Source organism: Erythrolamprus reginae, chromosome 1, assembly GCF_031021105.1.
Source record: "Erythrolamprus reginae isolate rEryReg1 chromosome 1, rEryReg1.hap1, whole genome shotgun sequence".
Classification (NCBI taxonomy): domain Eukaryota; kingdom Metazoa; phylum Chordata; class Lepidosauria; order Squamata; family Dipsadidae; genus Erythrolamprus; species Erythrolamprus reginae.
Window position 1 is genome coordinate 244,210,731 of NC_091950.1, and position 20,958 is coordinate 244,231,688.

General features: G+C 40.4%; 1 protein-coding gene across 1 annotated transcript in view; it reads left to right on the plus strand.

Annotated features, from left to right (window-relative positions):
* The first annotated feature begins 418 nt into the window (after positions 1-418).
* Positions 419-20,958, plus strand: part of RANBP17 (RAN binding protein 17) — a 264,626-nt gene continuing 244,086 nt past the window's right edge. Inside the window, exons 1-8 of the mRNA XM_070732698.1 lie at positions 419-893; positions 4,562-4,708; positions 5,335-5,425; positions 7,248-7,414; positions 12,842-12,907; positions 14,616-14,720; positions 15,747-15,912; positions 18,663-18,736. Coding sequence (XP_070588799.1) covers positions 876-893; positions 4,562-4,708; positions 5,335-5,425; positions 7,248-7,414; positions 12,842-12,907; positions 14,616-14,720; positions 15,747-15,912; positions 18,663-18,736 — 834 coding nt within the window. The 5' untranslated portion in view covers positions 419-875. The remainder of the gene's footprint in view (positions 894-4,561; positions 4,709-5,334; positions 5,426-7,247; positions 7,415-12,841; positions 12,908-14,615; positions 14,721-15,746; positions 15,913-18,662; positions 18,737-20,958) is intronic.

Here is a 20,958-nt window from a genome sequence, read left to right on the forward strand (position 1 = left end):
CCTGCAGAGTTGTGGGAGTAAAACTGTCCCTTTGTGACCCACATTTTACTCTGTGATGTGCATTTAGTTACAGTATTTGAGTTTACTCTGTTATGTAAAAGAGGTTACCGTAACTCAGGAAATTATTTATTTTCTCCCTCACCTTTGGCCAGCGCAAGGCTGCACCCTGGCTTCTGAACTATTCCCAACAAATCTGTGAAGTGATTGAACAGAGAGCAAGTTTCTAAGTCACCTGGGCTGCTTCTTAGAGGGTGGGAGGCTTAAATTTACTCCCCCTTCCTATGCTCTTTAACGCTTAATTGCTATGCCCAATCACGGGTTATTCCGTCCACCCCTTTCTTTCTATTCCTGCTTCTTCCTATGAATATGGGGACGTGCCGAAGGTTGAGACTGGCTTGACGCCCCACGCTTAGCCACAATGGGTGTTTTAGTGCAGGATTTTACTTGAACCAAAGCCAGGCATTATTGCTCGCCGTTGCGGGTTGCAATCCATTGTGGCGTTGCACTCAACCCCCGGGCCAGCGCCGTGTGCACTGGCTTCATAAGCTGGGCAGCGTTTGCAACTAGGCTTCGCGCTACGTTCCCTCCGCCTGAAGTTAAAACAAAGCGGCGGGGCAGGTTCGCCTCGGCCTTCTCCTCCTTCCACCGGGCTCCCCCGCAAACGCCTTCCATTTTCCCGCCTAAAGTCGCGCGCGCTTTCCTAACCCTCCTCCGCTTTGCCCCAAGCCGCTGCCGGCGCGAACATTTCCTGCCGGCAGGGCCCCCGCTGTCCTCCCCTTCGCTCCTCCCAACTGCTCGCCCGCCCGCCCGGGCACCGCAGCAGCCTGCGCCTCCTCCGCCCCGGCTCCTCTCGGCGTCACCCTCCTGCCTGGAAGATGGCGCTGGGCGTCCAGGTTGGTGTGCCTGGGAACGGGGGCGGGGGGCGTTGGGCGCCTTAGGCGGGCCGTTGGGCGGATAGGCCCGGAGAAAGAGGCAGGGAAGGGAAGGCGTGGAAAGGCGGCCCGGGCAACGGGGGCGTTGGGAGGGTTAGGTACGCGTTCCTCCTGCCCGGGCAGCCAGTGCCTGCAGGGGAGCTGCGTGTGTGGAGGAGAGGCGAGAAAGTGGCTCTCCCTCCTCCCCGCCATCTCCACCCTCCCTTCTGGCTTTGCAGAGGGAAGTCAGTCCTTGGGGACTGGGCGGGGGGACAGTCCCCTTTCCCCCCTTTTTTTGAGAGGTGGCAAAATAGGGGGAAGGGGCTGCTGGTCTCCCGAGGAGGTGTTTAGAAAGCGCTTGGCTTTGGGGCAGCGGTCCCAGAGGTACGGTACGCCTGCAATAAGTGGCCGAGGGGAGAGGAGTTTATAGAGGGTTTAAGCTACACCGAACCCCCCAAAACTTGCGTGCGAACCCCCCAGAAGAACGGTTTCTTTCAAGCAAGGGCTTTTTGCTCTGCATCGTTGTAGAGAGCAGGTGGAAAATTTTATTGTAGAAACTAGCAGTGACTGAGGCAGAATGTAGAGTATACAGATGGCAGTGTGCTGTGAAAAAGATACTTTAAAAGATTTTATGGTTGTATTTGTGGAGATTCAGCTGCCTGGGAGATTTCTTCATCTTAGATTATGCTAGATAAAACTCCCATTTCTTAAATTTCATTTCATTTCATTTATTGGATTTATATGCCGCCCCTCTCCGAAAACTCGGGGCGGCTAACAACAGTCATAAACAATATACAGTAAAAATCCAATACTAAAAACTAACTTAAAACCCCCTAATGTATAAAACCAACATACGTACAAACATACCATACATACAGTTGTATCAGCCTAGGGGGAGAAGAAGTCTTAATTCCCCCATGCCTGGCGGCAGAGGTGGGTTTTGAGTAGCTTGCGAAAGGCAAGGAGGGTAGGGGCAATTCTAATCTCTGGGGGGAGTTGGTTCCAGAGGGCCGGGGCCGCCACAGAGAAGGCTCTTCTCCTGGGTCCCGCCAAGTGGCATTGTTTCGTTGACGGGACCCGGAGAAGACCCACTCTGTGGGACCTAACTGGCCGCTGGGATTCGTGCGGCAGAAGGCGGTTCCTGAGATATTCTGGTCCGGTGCCATGAAGGGCTTTATAGGTCATAACCAACACTTTGAATTGTGACCGGAAACTGATCGGCAACCAATGCAGACTGCGGAGTGTTGGTGTAACATGGGCATATTTGGGAAAGCCCATGATTGCTCTCGCAGCTGCATTCTGCACGATCTGAAGTTTCCGAACACTTTTCAAAGGTAGCCCCATGTAGAGAGCGTTACAGTAGTCGAGCCTCGAGGTGATGAGGGCATGAGTGACTGTGAGCAGTGACTCCCGGTCCAAATAGGGTCGCAACTGATGCACCAGGCGAACCTGGGCAAACGCCCCCCTCGCCACAGCTGAAAGATGTTTCTCTAATGTGAGCTGTGGATCGAGGAGGACGCCCAAGTTGCGAACCCTCTCTGAGGGGGTCAATGTTTCTCCCCCCAGGGTGATGGACGGACAGATGGAATTGTCCTTGGGAGGCAAGACCCACAGCCACTCCGTCTTGTCTGGATTGAGTTTGAGTTTGTTGACACCCATCCAGGCCCCAACAGCCTCCAGGCACCGGCACATCACTTCCGCTGCTTCGTTGACTGGACATGGGGTGGAGATGTATAACTGGGTATCATCGGCATATTGATGATACCTCACCCCATGCCCTTGGATGATCTCACCCTCTTTCTTTAATAAATGCAATCTCAAGGACCTAGTACTGTATCCATAGCATCTATGGATGCTTATGTTTTTTTCCCTTCCCCAAAAAGCTGAAATAAATTGTTAAGAATTTTTTAAAAAAAATAAATTACCATTTTTTAGTTCCATGAACAGACTGCATTTGCTCTGGGAAGATGTAGACAGGACTTAACACACAGAAGAAATACCTATGTAATTTGTAGTCAAATTTAGACCCCCCCCCAAGGGTTTGGATGTTAAGATGGGGAAGAAGATAAGTTAATACAGTGGTACCTCTACTTAAGAACGTAATTCATTCTGTGACCAGGTTCTTAAGCAGAAAAGTTTGTAAGTAGAAGCAATTTTTTCCATAGGAATCAATGTAAAAGCAAATAATGCGTGCAAACCCATTAGGAAAGAAAAGCTCGGAATTTGGGTGGGAGGAGGAGGAGGAAGAAGAGGAGGAAGATAGTCACTGCCGAAGGAAGGTGAAGTGAGGGGAATAAAAAAAATCCAAAATTTTAAGGCTTAAAAAAAAAGAAGAGGAACTGAGGCAGCAAGGAGGAACACGTACCTCCCATATACCCGGCACGAGGCTGCCTCCCATACACTGCGCCAGAGAGAGAAAACCAGGGGGAATGGCAGGAAACTGGCCGGGCCTTCATGCCGCTCTCAAATTTCCTGGGAAATTTTTCCGGGCTTGGGTTCTTAAGTAGAAAATGGTTCTTAAGAAGAGGCAAAAAAATCTTGAACACCCGGTTCTTATCTACAAAAGTTCTTAAGTAGAGGCATTCTTAGGTAGTGGTACCACTGTAACTGCTAGTTGATTTATGGGGTGGCTAACCCAAATATGGCTACATTTCAACAACCCAAGTTGGATTTGCACCACGTGTATAAGTGAGAGATGTTATGTTAGTGCTTAGCCTAGTTTTCAGATTCTTCATGACAGTTGACCACATGGCTGGGGCATGCACCAAAAATGTAGGCTAAAATATAATTGATTGATGTGTTATTATTCTTCCATTGCCCATAGATCATCTGGTTATTTTACTTTAGCGGGAATAAAAGGTTTCCCCCCTTAAAAGTTGGGTTCGATGGCTCCCTATGAGTTCTGAAGGAAGTTTTAGTACTACTGTATAACCAAGCGTTTCTTTAAATTTTAGATATTTTTTTGAAATGGCTGAAATAGGACCAAGGTGTAAAAGCTCCTTATGCTAAATAAATAAGGACATAAGAATTTTATATGAATAATAGAGGAATTAATGTTAACTATGTTGAAACAATTACAATTGTAATTAGTTAGTTTTGCTTAAATTCCTTGATGTGCTTAATTATCAATATTTACATAAATACTGAATTAATAACTTTTTAAGATGAGTATACTAAATGCATTTTAACTGAATGGACATAACTGTTCTAATTATTCATTGTGTTATTCTGTGCCTCAGGAATGAATGAAGTCTGGGATAGTGTTTTTTATACTTTTAATATTGTCATATAACAGGAAATTAAGGGAAAAATAAATTAAAATTAGAAGCTGGCATCCATGAAGTGAATGGCACACAACACGCGTATCCCTGAAAGTTGATTGTCTTTACTAAGTGCTTAGCCTTAGTGCTTGATCTATGGCGCTATCAACTTTATGGACGGCTAAGAGAGGGGAAACATGTATTTCAGATTATTAAAGAAATTTAAATGCTAAATATGGTATTTTCTGCAATTGAAAAATATTGTTTCATTCTTTGTCAGAGTGTATCATCAGAATGATAAATGAATAAATTAATTACACGGATTTGCATGAACATTCAGGAAAAACATATGTGAAGTTTTAATGTCTCACATTTTATTCCTCCCAACAGAGTTTAGCAGAATTAGAAGTTCTTTGTAAACAGCTATATGAGGGCACAGATTTAGCCCAGAGAATACAAGCAGAAAAAGTTCTTTTGGAGCTTATTAACAGCCCTGAATGTCTCAGTCAGTGCCAACTTTTATTGGAACAAGGAACGGTAAGCATTTTAAACTTTATTATTGATATACATATTAGTTATACTTTTTTTGCTCAAATCAGACTGTCTATGTATTTGCAATAACAATAGCAATAGCATTTAGACTTATATTCCGCTTCACAGTGCTTTACAGCCCTCTGTAAGCAGTTTACAAAGAGTAAACACCCCCCCCCATTGACTTTGCTTATCAGAAGCCAAATGGGAAGGTTACAAATCATATGACCATGAGACAGTGCAACTACCCTAAATACATGACAATTGCTAACTGTCCCAATTTTGATCATGTAACCATGAGGATGCTACAATGATCTTAAATGTAAAAACTGGTTATGAGTCACTTATTTCAGCGCTGTTGTAACTTTGAACAGTCACTAAACAAATACATTGTAAGTTAAGGACTATAAATAAATTATAAAAATGAATTATTATTTTAATATTATTTATACCGTGTTGGGGAGTTTGTTTCTTATAGACTATCTAAGAATTATGTGTTAGAATAGATTTGGTTCACTAAATAGCAAAATATTAGGAAAATAATTAATGTTGCAAGATTATCTGTTTGTTTTAAAAAAAAATTTTTATCTAGTATTACTGTCATCATTTGAATTGTGTATATTTTTCTCCAGACATCCTATGCGCAACTGTTAGCGGCAACATGTCTTTCAAAACTTGTAGGCAGAACCACCCCTTTACCTATTCAACAAAGAATGGATATCAGTAAGCATTGTTTATTTTTTCCAATAGTTTGTTTGTAATATAAATGTAGATTAAAGTAATTACTAGCAATTTAAACATATAACCTTTAAAGAATTTATTATCATAGTTTCATAATTGAAGAGTGAGATTATGATTTTTCCTCTTTAGAGATGTTCTATGTGTTCAATTGTTGGTTTTATGTTTTATATAAATAAGAAAACACAAATACCCAGGCAGGAGCAGAGTCACGTTTGTACAAACGACTAGTATATCTTTGCAGTCAAATAGAATAGTTGTATAGTCCTTAAAATGAAATTAATGATAGGTATCATACATAACCTGCTTTGCAGAATATTACATTGATCTTGAATACAATATTATTTATTCATGTCAAAGTTTTATAAATGATCCTAAGCTTAAAACCAGAAAAAAATAATGAAAATAACAGTTGTTTAGACTGGTTCTTATAACATATGTATCTGTTATGTAAGCTACCAATTAATAACAAAAAATAATTTGGATTAGTTTGAGGTATTTTGGGGAAATCAGGTACATAATACACTATATAACCTTTTGACTCATGTTATTCTTTCTTGTGCATTTCTTTGTAGCTTTGTCTCCTGGTTCTATGTTCTGATATACATTATGACATAATGAGTCTCCTGCTTGGGCAGGGGGTTGGACTAGATGACACCCAAGGTCCCTTCCAACTCTGTTACTCTGTATTATAATTTATATTCTCTTTTCTAGATATTAATAATAAGATCGTTGCTCACAGACTGACTGTGAATACTTCTCACTATAAAATTTAGCTTTGGAACATGGAAGGGAAACATTTCACTTCAGTGCTAAGGCAGTCTTATACAATTCTGCATCCAACCTGAATGAATTCTATAATTGCTTTTGCTTAATTACATACTTATATTAACTTAGAGTTAGTTCAGTTGCATCGCATATAACTAGTGTCTTATATTAATAGCAGTGTAAAAGAACTTTGCAATCATTTTAGTTATATCTGAGCTCATAGCTCCAGGTAGGTAAGCTACATAAAATAAATGCTGCATGTATTTGTGGATAAACTGAGAATTTTAAGTGCCAATATGTATCTAAAAATTTGCATTCCATTTAATCTTCAAAAGAGCTAATCTGTGATGCATATAATTAAGTACAGTATCTTTTTTATTTCCCATATATATTCATATTTGTAAACCCATCTGCAAATAAGGAAGCCCTTAAATTTATAACCAAAATACCATGAAAAATGAGGGTTGGCTTATCCATGGGTAAAGCATTCTTCCGGATACACTTACAACAGTTCATTTAGTGACCATTCAGAGTTACAACAGCACTAAAAAAAGTGATTTATAATAGTTTTTTACACTTAATGACCATTGCTGTTTCCCCATGTTAATGTGATCAAAATTCAGATACTTGGTAATTGTTTCATATTTACAATGGTTGCAGTTGTCCAGGGCTTATAATCTCCTTTTGCGTCCTTTAGTCAAGCAAAGTCCATGGGGGAAACCAGATTTACTTAAACAACTGTATTACTAACCTAAAACTTCAGTGATTCACTTAACAACTGTCTCAAGAAAGGTCGCCAAAACCCTAACAAATGTCTCCCTTAGCAACTGGAATTGCCATAAGTTGAAGACTACTTTGGTTAAATATTTGGGAGTCAGCCTGTCTGCAGTTAGACTAATATGTGCGTATATATGATAATTTCCTATGAACTCAAGGTAGTTGATTTCACTTTCATCATTATCATAATTTAAATTAGAAGATTATGTTGTCTTTAACCCAAAATAATTGTTATTTAATATTTTTTTCTCTCTTGGCACAGGAAACTATATATTAAATTATATTGCATCTCGACCCAAATTGCCCCTTTTTGTGATTCAGGCTCTTGTTCAAGTAATTGCAAAGATCACAAAATTAGGATGGTTTGATGTTCAGAAAGACCAGTTGGTTTTTAGAGACATTATTGCTGATGTTAAAAAGTTTTTACAGGTAAGAGAGAGAAAATATTTGTTAAAAAATAATATTAAAATATATAGAATCTTTCTTAGAAGAATTGTGGAAAGTCTTTTGCCCAAGATAGGCAATATCTTTCATCTTTCTTTCCTATGCACATATTTTCACAATCTATTATGGAAACATAGACCCTTCTTTCACACCTATAAGCAGGCAGAAAACATTCACTTCTCTTTTTTTTACATCTGTTTAATCCCTTTATTCGGGATGGAGTTGGGGTGACTAAATGGAGATGAGCATTTACTGGCTGGATGTCTTTTCTGATGCCTAGGTGGGTTTGGAGCAGATATTTTCTCTTTGGGCCCTGATAGAGAAACATCTGTCACTGTTTAGGATTGAACTGTCAACCTTCCATGTGGGAGGTGAGCGCCTTCACCTCTAGATCAGTGTGCTGCTCAGGAACAAAACATTTACGTATTTTGAAAAGAATCCCTTTATTCTTGCTGAAAAATGCATATAATTCTTTTTTTAAAAATAATGGCAAACTATGGGAATATGTATCAATGTAAAAATAACTTTGTAGTTAAAAACAAGTCTGATACTGAATTGAATTTAATCTGCAATGTATTTATGGACCGTAATCCTGCACATGGACTTTTTTCACATCCATAGTTTAGGTTCTATTAACATAAGACTTTTAAAATACTAGCTGTTGCTTGATATTAAGTGCAGAATTTCTCAGATTAGAAAGAAACACTAATTGCTTATTCTGACTTATGATTCTTATTATATTGGTGACCTCTGCAAATTATTAATTTGATTTTGACAACACTACAATAAAAAAATTGTATTTCTGAAGATTTAAATTTTCAGTTTAAATTAGCAAAAGATTTTACCTTGTAGGTTCATCAGCAAACCCAAGTAGCTATTTATGGGTTATTACAATATTAGATTGGTATGGTTTTCCCTTGGGTATGAAGATCCACAGCTAGTCAGAGTAATTGGCTCTGAACTAGATAGGGCAGTTTCATGTGTTTGGAAAAACAAGCAGAGAGTTTCCTAGAAGTTGTGCTCTTGTTAGTCCAGTTTACTTTTCTAATATACAGTGATCCCTCGAGTTTCGCGATCTCGATCTTCGCGAAACGCTATACAGTGATCCCCCGCTCGTTGCGAGGGTTCCGTTCCAGGACCCCCCGCAACGAGCGGGTTTTCGCGAAGTAGCGCTGCGGAAGTAAAAACACCATCTGCGCATGTGCAGATGGTGTTTTTACTTCCGCAGCGCTAGCGAGGAGCCGAAGATTGGGGGCGGCGTGGCTGTTTTAAAATGTTGCCGCCGGCATGGGGGGCTTCCTAGCAGCCCCCCAAATCCGGGTTGGGGGTCCGGGGGGTGCTGGCAAGCCCCCCATGCCGGCGGCGACATTTTAAAACAGCCGCGCCGCCCCCAATCTTCGGCTCCTCGCTAGCGGGCAGGCAGGCGGCGGACAAGCCGTTCGCTGGCGCTGGCTCTCGCCGCTTTCGAGCTGAGTCCCGGAGCGAATTCGCTCCGGGACTCAGCTCAAAAGCGCCGACAGCCAGCGCCAGCGAACGGCTTCTCCGCGCTGGCTGTCGCCGCTTTCGAGCTGAGTCCCGGAGCGAATTCGCTCCGGGACTCAGCTCAAAAGCGCCGACAGCCAGCGCCAGCGAACGGCTTCTCCGCGCTGGCTGTCGCCGCTTTCGAGCTGAGTCCCGGAGCGAATTTGCTTCAGGACTCAGCTCGAAAGCGGCGAGAATGAACGGCGTGGGCGGGCGAAGGGCGGGCGGCAGCGAGGAGTTTGCGTGGGCGGTGGGGAAACTCCTTGCTGATGCCCGCTGCTCGCCCTCCCGGCAGCAAGAGGGGGAAGACCCAGGGAAGCCGCCCAGCAGCTGATCTGCCGGGCGCCATCTACGCATGCGTGCCCATAGAAAAAAAGGGCACACATGCGCAGATGGTGTTTTGACTTCCGGGTTGAAAAATCGCAAATTACCCTGTTCGCAATGGTCAGGGACGCAATAACCGGGGTATTACTGTATCGCGATTTTAAAAAATATATTAATTAAAAAAAAAACCACTTCCGCGTTTGGCTTCAGGACTCAGCTGGGAAGCGGCACGGCTGTTTTAAAAGGTTGCAGCCGGCCTGGGGGGCTTCCCAGCACCCCCCCGAACCCCCAACCCGGGTTTGGGGGGGTGCTGGGAAGCCCCCCAGGCCGGCTGCAACCTTTTAAAACAGCCGCGCCGCTTCCCAGCTGAGTCCTGAAGCCAAACGCCAAAGGCGAACTTCCGCGTTTGGCTTCAGGACTCAGCTGGGAAGCGGCGCGGCTGTTTTAAAAGGTCGCAGCCGGCCTGGGGGGCTTCCCAGCATCCCCCCGAACCCCCAACCTGGGTCTTCCCGGCTGCCCACGCAAAGGGGAAACCCCGGCTCCTCGCTGATGCCTGCCGCTCGCCCACCCGCCAGCAAGAGGGGGAAGACCCAGGGAAGGTTCCTTTGGCCGCCCAGCAGCTGATCTGCTCGGTAGCGCAGTAGCAGCGAGGAGCCGAATCGGGGTTTCCCCTTTGCGTGGGCGGCGGGGAACGCAAACTCCACCATCTACGCATGCGTGGCCATAGAAAAAAGGGCGCGCATGCGCAGATGGTGTTTTTACTTCCGCAACCCTACATCGCGAAAAATCGATTATCGCGAGGGGTCTTGGAACGGAACCCTCGCGATAATAGAGGGATCACTGTACACTCATTCTGCTAATGGCTTACTTTTATTAACAATAGATGTTTCATTGCTTCTCCATGAAATGATAAGAGTGTTTTTGCATCTGATATTTGGAATAACATTCTTTCCACAGATTTATAAGGCTCCTAATCTCACTTGTTTAATTGAGCCTTGAAGACATGGCTCTTTCCCCAAGGGAAGGGATTCTGGCAGGGCCCCTTTTTGGAATAGGACAGTTGGAAGGTTGCTTTTATTGTTTTTTCTGGATGTCTGTTTTTGATGGTTATGCAATTTTTACTGTTTTTACTATTATTCACTGCACAGAATTTTTACGGTGGTTTTAGGAAGTTGACATATTTGCCCATATGATATAGGCCTAATGTTGGGTTCTTCTGATTTTGGAGAAAAAAGATAAAACTCAATGATGTCAATGTGATTTTTAGCTATGCTGTGTTTCCCCAATAAGACATGTCCCGATAATAAGCCCAACAGGGCTTTTTGGGACATGCCTTGAAATAAGCCCCACCCTGAAAATAAGCCCCCCCCCCTAATACTTTCTGGGGAAAGGAGGGTACATGCTGGGAACTTCTCTTTCTCTGGCAAGCACTCTTTTGGCCGGAAAAGTGAAAGCAAGCGACAGGCAGCTATGCATACACGCTGTGGGACTAACTCGGCTCATCTGGGCTCTGCCTACGTCAGTTTGAAACATGGTCCTGCCTGCGAAGAACAGGAGGCGAGCATCGATCCCTTCATTGCAGGCAGGAGCACATTTCAAAATGCTGCCAAAGTCAACCCTGGGCAGCCAAGACAGTTCTGCCAGAGGAGAAGAGGGGCGTAACCATCTCTCTCTCCCTCCCTGCCAAAAGACTGCCCGCCACCAGCTCCTGGCCAGGAGAGTGAGAACAAGCCCCTTTGTGTCTGCCTCTTGCTGCCACCGTCTCCTTCATTCACCTCCCACCACCCATTTGGCTTTGCTGCTGCCTCTTAGGCTGTGCCTGTCGCTGCCGCCTTCCTCCCTCGCTTGCTCGCTAGCCTGCCGCAGAAAGAGTGACTCACATCCGTAAGAGGGATAGCAAGCAAGAGGCGGGTATGCACATACCCCACAGGAGTAGCTTGGCTCCTCTGAGCTTTGCCTACGACAATTTAAAACATGCTTCTGCCCATGAGGAAGAGGAGGCAAGCATTGATTCTTGCCTCCACGCAGGTAGGAATGCATGTAACCGTCTCTTGATTGCTCTCTCATGTACGCTGCAAGGGGGAGAATCGGGGCAGGCAGAAGCTGCCGGGTAAAGAGCAACCAAAATTGAGGGAATCCTCTCCTGCAACATCTGAAGTTTGAGGGAAAGAAACACTTCTGCTGCTTCTGCTTTTGGCTGCACAGAAGGAAAGCAGCCCCAAAATTTCTTTGCCCCAAACTCTGGCTCTTTGGCTTCCAAATCCAGCCAGGGCAGCAGCCACTCTGGACAAGCACTCTTTGTCCGGCGGCTTCTGCATGTCCCAGTTCTCTCCCTTGCCACGACGGGTATCATGGTGGGAAGGGCTGCAAAACGCGTGTCCTACCTGGGACCCGTATATGAGCTCCGTCGCATTCCTCGGCGTTGTGTCCAGGGAAGAAAACCCATTGTACCGGTAAAAGAAAACTTCTCATGAGTTTGAGAAGTTTGAACTTGCAAAAAGTTTTTTTACCAGTAGAATGAGCTTTTTTCCCTGGACACAATGCTGAGGAACGCGACGAAGCTACAAGTCCCAGGTAGAAGATGCGTTTCAGTGGAGCACAATTGGGAGGTGGGAGGTGTAGCAGCTCCTGCACCCCCCCCAAAAGCCATCCATAATAATAAGGCCAGGGGCAGAAACCCCTGTCTTATTTTCAGGGATACATGGTGGTATAGACTGGAAATGTGGGTTTTATTGATATGTGAAAAACTATGGTTTTATAATGCATAGGATATAATAATTATTACATTATAATGGAAAGATTGTGCTGCCCTTAATTTACAGTATAATAAAAGAAAATCATTTCATTTGGTCAAATTGTAATCCTATATTTAAAAATTGATTTATTGTATATTTGATAAATGTTTTTGCTTTCCTTCCTATTTTTGTTTTACTCCTTCTTCCTTTTTTGTATTTCTTTTCTTTTTCTATATTAAGCCAATAAATAATTGAGGATTTAGTCATATAAAGAGATTTTTTCCAGTACTTAGAATATATTTTCCAGACATTGTGCTGCATAAGTTGACTCATTACTGCCTCTTTATTTAAGTAATTACATGCAGCTAATTGCAAAGTAAAAACAATGGTTGTGTTTGCAATTTTTGGTGCTGGAACTGATACTTCTTTCAGAAAGATAAACATACAGTGGTACTTTGATACATGTTGGTAATTTATTCTGGAAGACATGATAAATACTAATATGAGTACCAAGAAAACTACATGGCTTACCACATGACCCGCTATGTCAGCCAGAAGAAATAGTGAGACACGTGACATCAGCAAGTTCCTCCTTGTGCATGGACTACCAGTAGAAAGACAGGGACAAGATTTCTGTTTCAAAATGCATCAAATACCGAATTCAATGAGTTTTGATGCAGTCGAGTGCCGAGGAATTGACTGCACTTAAAGAAATGCACATATTTTTGTTCTGTTTGTGCTGAAAAGTGAAAATGAATAATGTTGTTGATAACATGAAGGGTTATTTTCAGAGCCACCTAAAGCCTTTATTCATAGTCTCTTTCTGTTACAGGGGACTGTGGATCACTGCATAATAGGAGTAATAATTCTTTCAGAACTAACTCAGGAAATGAATTTTGTAAGTATACTACTTTCCTTCTTATTAGTTTATATTGCTACCAGATTATTGTCATAGTGTTTTGGAGGCAGGATTAATGAAAGGGAAAACTACACTATAAATAGGGTAAAAATCCCAAAGAGAAACTTTCTGTCAAATGAAGCTTGAAAATGGATTGTTTCAAAACTCATTGAGTGAATAAAATAGGATCAATTCTACTGATATTGTAATTAGTTATAGTAATCTGAAAACAATAACAGAGCTTGTGTTATCAGCAGGATCTTTGCACATTTATAAAACCAAATGAATATCCCATCCATAGTTGTCTCTGTATGTGCCCTGACATTTTTTTTCTTTTTTCCTTAACCTAAGCTCCAGAAACATCAAAAAGGATCTATTCTATTGAGAGGCCTATTTCTGTGCTCTTCATTTTTAATGTTCTATAATGGGCTGTGCATGGTGGTTTTGGGGCTTTGCCTGACAATAGTTTAACCAAAATTGCTGTTGCTGTTGCTGGTCCTGCTGCTTTTAGATAACTTGCTTAAATCTTTTTCCATTCAACATGAGTATATAGTAAGATTACTAAGATGTTGCTATACATTTTAGATAATGTATTGACGTGATTACAAACATTAACATTTATTTTACTCATAATACAGTGTTCCCTCGATTTTCACGGGGGATGCGTTCCGAGACCGCCCGCGAAAGTAGAATTTCCGCGAAGTAGAGATGCGGAAGTAAATACACTATTTTTGGCTATGAACAGTATCCCAAGCCTTCCCTTAACACTTTAAACCCCTAAATTACCATTTCCCATTCCCTTAGCAACCATTTAGATTATTACTCACCATGTTTATTTATTAAAGTTTATTTAAAAAAATGTTTTTTAAAGGCAGACGAAAGTTTGGTAATGACATATGACGTCATCGGACGGGAAAAACCGTGGTATAGGGGGGAAAACCGCGAAGTATTTTTTAATTAATATTTTTGAAAAACCGTGGTATAGATGTTTCGCGAAGTTCGAACCCGCGAAAATCGAGGGAACACTGTACTGCATTTTGTGGGTATGTACATATGCAGTTTTTGAAGATTTTCACGGGTACAGGTATGAAGATCTTGGCATATTTGGGTTTCTTCCTGTGTAAGTTTCAGAGATTCCTGACAATGTTTTGACAGCGTTCCACTTGTCATCTTCAGGCTGGTGCTTTCGGCTTTGTGCTAGGGCGAACAAACCTCTAGCACAAAGCCGAAAGCACCAGCCTGAAGATGATGAGAGGAACCTCATTGAAACGTCGCCAGGAATCTCTGAAACTTACATGGGAAGAAACCTGAATATATATATACGCATATTATTATTATTATTATTATTATTATTATTATTATTATTATTATTTATTTGATTTCTATGCCGCCCTTCTCGAGGCAACTCAGGGCAGTGTACAACATTAAATACAACAATATGTAAAAAATCTAAATAACTATAAAAAGATTATAGAAATTTACTAAAAAATATTTAAAAACCCCATATACAATCATACTCATCCATCCAATTCAATCATACATAGTGTCGACCGGAGACATCACTCACGGCCCCCGGCAGAGATACGTTTTCAAAGCTTTACGAAAGACAAATATGTAGTGTATATAGTACATATATATAGTAAACACCTATAAAATCTGTTTTAAATAATATAATTTTCAAATGAAGAGTTTTCTTTATTTATTTTAGATTGATTATTCAAGACCTTCATCAAAGCATCGTAGAATTGCCATCTCTTTCCGTGATACCACTCTAAAAGAAATTTTGATGCTGGCATGCTCGCTGTTGAAAGAGGTAGGCCCAAACGCTAATCATATTGTAGGGAGATGATTTCTTTACCATCAAAACATATTTTGTTGACATTCTATTCATAGACACACTTACGAACATATTTTTAGCCAGAAACTTATGCAGCTAGATTAGTATGAAATACATGGTAAGAATATGATAAATGAATATTTGAGATTTATTTATTGTTATTTATTTATTAAATATAAATTCCACCCATCTCACTTTTGGAGTTTCTTCTTAAGAACTCAAAAGTAGTCGATTTTTACAAGTCCTTTCATCAATTTCTGTCTTTATCATAATTTAAATTAAAAGATTGTGTTCTCTTTAGTAATTGTTATTTAGTTGTTATTGTTCACTCAGAATTACAATGGCGCTGAATGAGTGGTGATAGTTATAGTTAACAATTCCTTGAAGTCCTGGTTGTCCCAACACCTCTGCAGTTGTAATCATAATCTGCATGCTTGGCAGCCAGTTCGCACCAATGATGACTGCAGCATCCCAAAGTCACATAATTACGATTTGTGACCTTCTCTGCTGGCTTCCCACAAGTAAAGTCAATGGGGAAGCTGATAGGGAATGTTGCAAGTTGCTCTGGTAAATCTCCCTCAGTTGTGCATCCACCCCAAGCCTTGCTGCATTTGCATCATTTGCACCATGCCTCCTTGGCCACAGCACACTCTCTCCCACCCAAATCTCTGTATAACTTGGTACTTGCAATTTCCTGTCAGTTTCCTCACTGATTTCATTTGTAGGAGACTAACAGGAAGTTGCAAGGAGGTGCTCACTTAATGACCTGCAATCCTTGCTTAATGATAGCAAGAGATTGCTGGAAGTGCCATTGCTAAATGATGTGGTCATAATTCAAGGACTACCCAGATCTTTTATCCAAATCCTTACAATGGCCTGCATAACTGAGATTTGTGAATGATACATATTGGAATTCTTGACCTATTGTATTGGCCTTCTTAAGATAATGTCATCACATTATTCAGAAATATGTTACTGAACCATATTTTTTTTAAAATTTAGATATTGGCAAAACCATTAAACCTTCAGGATCAACAACAACAAAATTTAGCAATACATCTTCTGAAGCTTGTCCTCAATTGTCTTAACTATGACTTCATTGGTAGTTCAGCAGATGAATCTGCAGATGATTTGTGTACTGTACAAATCCCAACAAACTGGAGATCAAGTAAGAGAATAATCACTGCTAATAATCTATTTACCTTTTTCTAATGTAGTGCCTTCCAGATGTGTTTGAATTCTGAAGTAGCCAGTCAGTAGAATTCTTTAGAATAAGTGAGGGGTTATTGTAATTTGTTGGAGCCTGAAACCCCTATTGTGACAGATTTGCAAGACACTTTGAGGATAAATTGGTTTTTGTGCTTAACTTGAATATAGAGTTTGATGGAGCTTATATATTGGTATGCAGTGCACAAATTAGTGTAATTATGTGAGATCTTATTCAGTTTTTTAGGTTCAAGGAGATAAACAGCTTATAACCATCTGACTTATCACATGTTGTTTTGACACTGGTCCATGTTGATACTGTCTTACTTGATTAGATGAATTTCAGGAATACAGTGGTACTTCTACTTAAGAAGTTAATTTGTTCCATGACCAGGTTCTAAAGTAGAAATGTTCTTAAGTAGAAGCAATTTTTCCCATAGGAATCAATGTAAAAGCAAATAATGTGTGCAAACCCATTAGGAAAGAAATAAAAGCTTGGAATTTGGGTGGAAGGAGGAGGAGGAAGAAGAGGAGGAGCACAGTGGCTGCTGAAGGAAGAAGGGGAGGTGAGAAGAATTTTTAAAAAATCCAAAACTTTAAGGCTTAAAAAAAAAGAGGGACTCTGAGGCAGCGCCCAGAAAAAGGAAAACGCTCTTTTCGCTCTGGGCTGCCAAAGCCTCCTTAAGCGCCACCAAAAGGCTCCTCTGGCAGCTCAGAAAAGCCCGAGATGGTTGGAATTAAAGGGGGAATAGGAGGAAACTGGCCAGACTGCTCTCAAATCTCCTGAGAAATTTTTCCGAGCTCAGGTTCTTAAGTAGAAAATCGTTCTTAAGAAGAGGCAAAAAAATCTTGACCTGGTTCTTATCTAGAAAAGTTCTTAAGTAGAGGCGTTCTTAAGTAGAGGTACCACTGTACTTCCTTTCATGATGAGTGGTGTAAAGGGAAAGAATGTCTTGTGGGGTTTAGAGGATTTTGCCATCATATCCAATCATAAATTCTTCTCAGTCCATTTGACATTGAAACATTGCAGGCCCACACTAAGCCACCAATTTATATTCTGACAAAATAATATATCCCACAGAAGTTTAGTTGAGTATACCTCTTTCAACATGGCTCATATTCATACAAGTATATTGAAGTAGTCTCCTTTCTGATACTGTGATTTGGATTTTGATGAAGTGTGGACAGAATCTAAAGGGAGACATGGGAATTCTTCGAAAAATGGCTGTAAATTCAGCTGTGTTGGTGGAATCTTTCTGCCTAATTTGGTCTGTACTGATTGTGTCTCTGGGCACAATTCAAGGTGTTGGTTATTAACTATAAAGCCCTATATGGCTCAGGGCCAGGCTATTTACGGGACCGCCTCTACGGGACCGCCTCTTGCCACATACCTCCCAGAGACCAATAAGAGCTCACAGAGTTGGCCTCCTCCGGGTCACGTTGACTAAGCAATGCAGGTTGGCGAGGCCACGGGGGAGAGCCTTCTCTGTGGCCGCCCCAGCTGTATGGAACCAACTTCCCCACAAATCCGTACTGCTCCCACCATGCTGGCCTTTTGCAAAGCTACGAAGACCTGGCACTGCCGACAGGCCTGGGGGCCATAAATTCACAGCTTGATGACCAACTGTAAGAATGGTGTGTATGTATATGAGTGTATTTTTTTCTTTTTTTATAATAACTTTTTAATGGGTTTTTTAGTTTGTTATGTTTTAACCTCAGGTAACTATTCGACTTCTTTTACTGTTTTGTATTTATTCTTATATTTGTACCACTGTTGTAAAGCTGCCCTGAGTCCTTCAGGATTGGGCGGCATAGAAGTCGAATGAATGAATGAATGAATGAATGAATAAATAAATAAATAAATAAATAAATAAATAAATATATAAATAAACAAACACATACATACATACACACACACACACACACACACACACACACACATACCATACTAGATACATTGTATTTAATTTACCTAACAGATTCCATATAAGGTAACAATAATTTAAACAGACAAATGCCATTTTTATGATAAAATGTGTTTTTGTTAATAAAATCCAAATAAATATGCATACAAAACATTGGAAAACAGACAGTTGTGTTGCCATGTCATATAATGGAATTGTGTTAAAATTGTAAAACAGAAATGAAACTACTGTTGAACATGAGAAGGGGCTTATCTTTGAGAAGTTTATGAATATTCATTCCTACTGAGATAATAAGAGCAACAGCTAACAGAGTTGAATGTAAGACTGGACTATGAATTGTCTTGGCATTTAAAAAATGAAGGCACTTCTGCAGAATTTAAGGCTAAATGGGAGAGATGGAAGGGCTTCACACTCTTTTTCTTCATACTGTAGCAACCATACGTGAGTGGCAGAACTTTAAATAGGCAGTTCTGCAGCAAGGCCTTTTATTTGCAGTCCACTTAAGAGTAAATCTAGAGCTGCTCCTTCATTGTGCAATGATTGTCAGAAAACAAATGCCAGAATTCCATCAGTAACAGGCAATTAAGGATGGGGAATGAGAGAGGATGCAAATATCTATGCATAAATACATGAAGCCTACCTTCTCCCCAATCCACCTATTTTTCATTATTACAAAAGAGCCATTTGAAACTATTTGTCATATACATTTATATGTTTACGTGTTTTTATGAGATAGGCATAAACTAGAAAAGATAAACCACTTATTTATTTTCACTTTTGTTCTCAGTTTTCCTGGAACCAGAGACTTTGGATCTCTTTTTTGACCTGTATCATTCCCTCCCTTCAATGCTGTCTCAGTTAGTAAGTATAAAGCATCTTTAGTCTTTTTTTTTTTGTAGGAAACTTTTTTCCTCAGATGTATGTGTTTGATAAATTTGTCCAACTAAAAAGTCTTGTTAATGTATGTGTCCTGAAATTTTGCTATCTTTATCCTTTGCAATGGAATCCTTAGTTCAACCTGGGAAGTATACTGTTGCAGATAAGATAAGTAGGACGTTTAATATTGGGTAGTTCTATTTTCTGGCTGCCACAGTGGCATTTGTGCGCCATAAGCGAGTCTGCAGAGAGGGGCGGCATACAAATCCAATAAATAAATAATAAATAAATAAATAAATAAACTCATCAGCACATTTAGAAAAATACGTACTGTATGGTCACTGTTACTATTGCAGTTATATACAGATAGTTCTTAACTTACAAACACAATTGAGCTCAAATGTTCTGTTGTGAAGTAAGACAGTTGTTAAGTGAAACATTGCAGTTGTTTAGTTAGTAACAGGGTCGTTAAGTGAATCTGGTTTCCCCATTGACTTTGCTTGTAAGGAGGTCACAAAAGGACATGTGACCCTAGGACACTGCAACCATCATAAATATGAGTCAGTTGCCAAGTTTCTGAATTTTGATCACATGACCATGGGATACTGCAACAATCCTTTGGGATTGGGAGGCATAGAAGTCGAATAAGTAAGTAGGCAGGCAGGCAGGCAGGCAGGCAGGCAGGCAGGCAGGCAAGCAAGCAAGCAAGTGTGGTCTCTTTACCCATCACAAACACGTTAATTTTAACATGAACAGGAAATATCCCAGAAGCATCCCTGTTCTTAGTAATAAAAATACAACAACCACAAATTAAGTAGTAAATGTTGTAGATTGCATTCTTACTAATGATGATGAATACACACATGAAGAATGCATAGCATCAATTCAAAGGAGTAAAAAGACTTTTCAGCTCCAATTCTCATTTTACAATAGGATTTTAAAATAAGGTGGTATTCTGGTGCATTTTCTACTTAATCTTTATGTCATCTCCCTAATTCAACCCCTGGCAAAAAGTGAATTTTATCTCCCATTCTAGGAAATAATGTCTGTTTTGCTTTCTCCTCTTCCTGACACAGAATGATGAATTTATGAGCCTTAGAAGCTTACTGTAGAGAAGAAAAAATTTAAAATAAAAAAAACTCAAAAGAGATGGTATTAATAAAATAATGTGCTACTGTCCTCCATAAGCGGAAAATCAACAGAAATCTGAGCAAAGTTAAGAACCCCAAATACTTAGGAATCGTGTTTTAATCCTTTAATAGCTGGAAAGTGTAAGGGGGAAAAAATTCATGTGCAAAAAGACTTCCAATGTAATTATTTTTGTTAATCATCTTGAAAATAATTAGATTCCCACTATAATTGTGCTTCTTAGGTCTGAGGTGCTGAGCCTAATATTTAATGGTGTACAATTTAAAGTAAAAGTAATTCAGAGTGAGTCTTTAAGAGGAATGCTGCAATTTAAATGTACTTCAAAATAAAAAGAGATACATGGAAAGAGAATACATTTCTTTCTATTAGCTTTCTATTAGCTTTCTATTAGCTTATTCAGTCTTTAGAAATCTCAAAAATGGTAGCAAAATTCTATTCAGTTATGAACCCTGCAGGAAAGTATAATTAACTTCTAATAGATTGTTCACAAAGCAATTAATTATATTTTTCTCTTTTAATATTTCAGTTTGTTACATGGTTCTTGGTTGACATTTTAGTAGACTTTTGGTCTATGACTATATAAAGTCTTCTACTTGATTTGTGATAAATTTCCTTCCTTCCTTTTCATAGCTTGAAATGTTGAGGCAGAGTGATGTAGCTCAGATTTTATTATGTAAATTGTATTTTATGATTGTGCATAATTTGTTTACACTTGTCTATTTTTGGCCAATAGATTGGTGGGTGTCTAATAAGAAATAAATAAGAAATGTAACAAGAGTGGATTGTTTCTCAAGACCATCCACTCATTTTAATTATTGAATTTTCAGAGACTGCATTTTATATGTACCAGGCAACATTAACAAAAGCAGTTATTCACATTGTAGAATGGTTGATGGGCTAGCTATTCTTCCTTCCTTCTATTATGTACTGTGCCTAATTCTGTGCTTTGCTTTGGCCTTGTATTATCATAGTTGCAGATGTTGCATTGCAGTTCAGATGTTGCATTGTAACCTGTTGGCATTCACATAGTTATTACAATCAAAACACCATTATTATTT